Raw genomic sequence first — 5160 nt, forward strand, 5'->3', positions numbered from 1 at the left:
GGTGTGTGGAAACTGCGTGGTGTTTGTATGAGTGTGTGGTGTGTGTGCCTGTGTAAGGAGTAGTGTCCAAGGCGACCGCCGGCACCTGGATTGAAAGATGAGGGAGGCTGCCAGCCTGAGGATTGATGCCCCTGGCTGTGGCTGTTCCTCTCCTCCCTGTGGGCCGAACCCATATTACGATCCCCAGGCCGGGCTCCCCAGATACCATCTCCCAGCAGGGGCGGAAGTATGTTCCGTTTGAATACTCCTCCGCACTGCCCCCAGGCTGTGGGACTGTCCCTTCTCCGACTTCTGCAGGGCCTCCAGCTGACTTGAGCAAAAGGAGAAAACACTGGCATTTCCACTTCCCTGGCCTCTCCTGCATCCTCAGGTGCCTACACCCTGATGGAATACAGTGACACACCCACACTTGACAAGGACAGAATCCGCGGCTCAGAGAGTAGGAGGGGTCTGCCCACAGCGACGGGACCTCTCGGAGCGAAGTGCAGGGCTCTGGACTTCGGGATTCTTTCCTGCTTGGTCCCCCTGGTCCCTGCCGGGGCAGCGCTGACTACTGTCCTCCTTCTAGATAGCTTGGCCTGGGACAGAGATTTCACTAGCATCCAGCAGCAGGGCCACTGATTGCCTCCTTTCTCCATAGGACAGGTTTTGTTTGTTTTGTGTTTGTATGAGACAGCACTGCACTCTATAACCTGGTTCGGTCTGCTCCCGTTTCTGCCTTCTGAGTGTTGGGACTACAGATATGAGTATCTCCATCTGTGAGATGCAGTCCCTGTGTGTGTGCGCGCACACACATATACAATTATTCACACACACACATACAGACACACACACACACACAGTGCTAGGAGGCCAGAGGAGTTGGGGAACAGAAGTTTGGGGCCACGCTGGATGGACCTGGAGAAAGAAGCAGCAGCGGAGGGGTGTAGCTCACCCAGGAACTTGCTGCACTCGTAGCCGCCAGCCTCACTACTGGTAGGAACATATCCCAGCATCCGTGGTACCCAGAGCCACCCTCTCCCTAGACCTCTCCCCAGGATCTGGAGTTGAGCTGCGTTCCGAACAACACGGGTGTGTGAGGGTCTCTCCCTGCACAACATCTAGAACAGAGAGAGGCCGGGATGATGCAGAAGATGGAAAGGCGAGGGGCTGGCTGTAGCAAGAGGGAAACAGAGGTGAGGGGAAAGAGAGGGAAAGACAAAAACAGAGAGCCAGACACAGAGGCAGAGACGGAGCAACACCCTGGGCCACAGCACGGGCAGAAAGTCACACTCTGGAGAGACAGAGATGGACAGAAAGAGAAAGACAGCGGTGAGAAGCACATATAGAGAGACCAAGCTGAAGAGACGGAGGGAAGGTGGACAGTCCATACTCACTGAACTTTTTGCTGGCTTTCTTGGGCATCTCTGTCATCTTGGCGAGTTGTTCAAAGCCCCTGGTCTTCTAACATGTGGCTGTTCCAGGCTCAAGGCATCAAGGTTGAAGGGCCTCCCCCGCACCCCTTCCCCTTTCTCTTGCCCTCTCACTCGCTTCCTCTGTGTATTTTTAAACTAGAGAAACTCCCACAGCCCCACCCTCCCACCCTTTCCACAGGGGGCGGGGGCTGGGGCCGGGGCCTCCCCCATCCAGCCCAGCCCCTAAGGGCCTCTTCAGCCAGCAGCAGGGGCACAGGGGGCACACCACAAACCCATGGGACCTGGAAGGCCCGAGGAACAAACCACAGGCTCTGGGAACAGAGCCCACTAGGCTGGGGGCCACTGGGGACCTGCCAACAGCTGTCAGGGGCCCTGGCCCACGGGATAGGAAGTCCAGGAGACAGGCCCATGGCTAGGGCAGTTTATTCTAAGCCTCAGTACCCAGGAGCTAGAGTGGCAGTAATAAAGAAGAGAATGCTGGAGGTAGGCCTGTGGACTTGGGCCTACTTTCAAATTGAACTTTTGATTGGCTGCTTTGTCACTGACTACGGTCGAGAAGATTCACCTGCCTGAGCGTCAGTTTCCTTTGGGTAAGCAGGAAGTGCTAACTTCACAGTGGCCAGCACACCCACACAGAACCAGCCGCCCAAGTTAGCAGAGGCATGCCAGAATAGGTCTTCCATATCCTTTGGGCAGGGATAGGGAAACTGAGGCACAAAAAGGGAAGGGGATTCCCCCAGGTCACAGACAGAGTTGGTGGCACACACTCAGTTGCAACTTGTCTTTCCACTAATATAGAGGCTGGAGCCTTGCAAACATAAACACGTACGTCCAAACACATGTGAGCACGCGAACACACGCATGCGTTCTGTGGCCACACAGAATATGAGGAAATGAAACCCCCATGTACACCTGGAGTGGGGCAGCGGGGCAGTGGCACGTGTTGAGGTTGGGGCGCCACAAGGTCAAGTGTAGTTCGGAAGGCTGCCATCTCTGCAGCCTCAGTGACCAGATCTCTACAAGAGGGACAGAGCGAGACACAGCCATCCTTCTGAGACTCTGTGTTCCTTCCTGTATTTTTTCTGTGCCTGGGATGCGATCCCTTGCTAAGCAAGCTCTCTACCGCAGAACCGCATCCCCGGCAGCCCTGAGTAGACGTTTTTCTGTTGTTGTTTTGAGATTTAAAAAAAAAAAAAAAAATCTGATGTTGTCAAGGCTAACCTCAAATGTGTGATCTCTTTGTCTTGGTCTCCAAGAACTGGGATTACATGTGTGCAGACAGCCCGCCTGGCCCCGTAGCTGCTGATCGGGGCCGTGAGGGGCACAGTCCAGGACAGATGGATCCTGCCCTGCATCCTCTGTCACGGTCAGTCTTGTCCTCCAAAGTCAAGTCACATGGGGCTGGCTGCTGCTGCTGCTCTGACGACAAAAAGAGCACTGGGAGCTGACTTCTGGGCCATTGGCGCCTCAGTCTCCTGTCAGGCCGTGCTGGTGGAAGAGAGGCCAGATCGACTGTCTTGATGTGGTGAAGAGGACCCCAAGGTCCTGAGAGAGAAAGAGACCTAGCCCTGTGAGGTTTTGGGTAGCAGGGTCCTGCTCACGTAGGCCTTCCTCACTCAATGGCCAAGGAGGAAGTTTCTAGACCATTATCTGACATTTTGTTGCTGTGACAAAACACCATGACCTAGGCAACTTATAAACGTCTATTGGGACTCATAATTCCAGAGCAGACTCCTGGGTTGGGACCCCCTTCCCTCTTCAGGCTACTGTCAGAAGATAGGAAGGAGCCTATGGCCTGGAAAGAACTGAGGGTCTTCCCAGTGGAGGGCAAACTGTAGACCCCTGGCTTCTCTGGGAGACAGTTACAATGCGACCGGGACGAATGGCCTAGGCTGTGGTGGCAGCTGACCAGACCAGTGCTGGCTTTCTGGCCCGACCAGCCTTCCAACGGCTGTGTACTGTGCCTCTCTGGTTTCCTTACCTATGAAAAAAGAATCAGAGTTGTCAGGGTCTGGTCTACACACAGAAGCCCTCAGCAGGCCCTGGCTCTGTGGCTGTGGGGTGGTCGCATGGGCCAGGAGTGCAGTGGGCAGGGCCAGGCCAACCATGGTGGGCAGGCAGGCACACCGTGTGAGACCTAGGAAGCTGAATCTTAAGAGTGTCGGTTGCTATGGCACAGACGCCTTGTCAGGGCCAGACTTGCTGTTGGCCCAGGCGCCAGGATAGTTGCTGGTGTCCCTGGGAGAATGAATGGGGCTCAGTGTGGTGAGGAAGCTGTGCTCAGAGCCCCCTTTGTGCAGCCTTAAGTGGCCGTTGGAAGCGTGGTAAGGGAGACCTGCTGGCTCGTGGCTGTCCTGCAGTCCCCGCACAGCCTGCGCTGGAGGCCTACCCAGTCATCTCGGTTGCTGCAGTCGCCCTGAGCTCCTACCTAGGGCTTCCCCTCCTCAGGGTAAGCCTTTGCCTAGGCTTGACCTGCACTGCCAGGCTACACTTCCCTTCCTGTGGTCCCTCCAGGGCAGAACTGAACTGATGCCATCCCCTCACCCCCACCATAAAACACTGCTTCCTGGAAAAGGAATGGGTCTTCTCCATCCATACTGGCCCTGCTGGGGGGTGCTGTGCTGTAGACATTTACGATGACATTTTATACTGCCTGATATTAAAGGCAGTGTAAAAAACAAAAGAAAAAAAAAAGAAATCTGGTTTGTGGTGGCACATGCCTTTAATCCAAGCACTCAGGAGGCAGAGGCCAGCCTGACCTACTGAGCGAGTTCCAGGACAGCCAGGACTACGCAAAGAAACCCATTCTCAAAAAGTCAAAACAAAACAAAAACAAAACACCCAAATCAACAATACAAAAGGCAGTGTAGCAGAGACCTAGATTTTAATCCCAGCTCCACAGTTCTTTGGGTGTGTGGCCCTTGCCAGGCTACTGAGCCAGCTTCTTCTTCTGTCATCTGGATCTAGCCATTGCAGGCTCCTTAGAGGACTACAGTAACACTTAGGGAGATGATGTGTGTCAACACCAGGCTAGCACCTGTAAGCCTAGCACTTGGAGAGGCAGAGGCAGGCAGATCTCCATAAGTTCAAGGCTACCCTCGTCTACAAAGAGAATCCAGGACAGCCAAGGCTACACAGAGAAACCCTGTCTCAAAAAACAAACCAAAACCAAAACCAAACAAACAAATAGAAAAATGAGCCAGGCGGAGGCAGCGAAAGCAGCAGGAGCTTTCCATGACTGAATGGGGGCCTCGCTACTACAAATTGTTCTCTGTTCGGCATCCCTCAACTAGTGACTATACCTCACAGCTAACAGCTCAAATCTTAAGAGCCTGCTTTCACTTCTCCAGCACTCTGGAGGCAGAGGCAAATGAATCTTTACGAGTTCAAAGCCGGCCTAGAAAAGCACTCTAAGGTTTTAGGGTCTTTGTTTTTGTCTCCTCCTGCCCCAAGACAGTTCTTGCTTTGTAGCTATGGCTTACCTGGAACTCACTGTGTAGACTAGACTGGCCTCAAACTCGTATTCATCTGCCTCTGCCTCCTGGGTGCTAGGATTGTGTGCCACCAGGCTTGGATTTATTTATTTTATTTTTTAGACAAGTTCTCACCGAGATTCTAAACTGGCCTTGAACTTGCTTGTCTTTAGCCCAGACAAACCCTGAACTTTAAACTTTCCTGTTTCAATCTCTTTAGTAGCTGGGATTTTAGTCCTAGGCCAACCAGCCCTGGCTTCCTTAGCTGTTAA

General features: G+C 53.5%; 1 protein-coding gene across 1 annotated transcript in view; it reads right to left on the bottom strand.

Annotated features, from left to right (window-relative positions):
- The window catches only part of Sh2d3c (SH2 domain containing 3C), a 33086-nt gene extending 31646 nt beyond the window's left edge, over positions 1-1440 (bottom strand). The window contains exon 1 of the mRNA XM_055600558.1: positions 1377-1440. Within this exon, the coding sequence (XP_055456533.1) occupies positions 1377-1413 (37 nt within the window). The 5' untranslated portion in view covers positions 1414-1440. The remainder of the gene's footprint in view (positions 1-1376) is intronic.
- Between the last annotated feature and the right edge of the window lie 3720 nt (positions 1441-5160).

This window comes from Psammomys obesus, unplaced genomic scaffold (assembly GCF_907164565.1).
Source record: "Psammomys obesus unplaced genomic scaffold, mPsaObe1.curated_primary_1811, whole genome shotgun sequence".
NCBI classification, from domain to species: domain Eukaryota; kingdom Metazoa; phylum Chordata; class Mammalia; order Rodentia; family Muridae; genus Psammomys; species Psammomys obesus.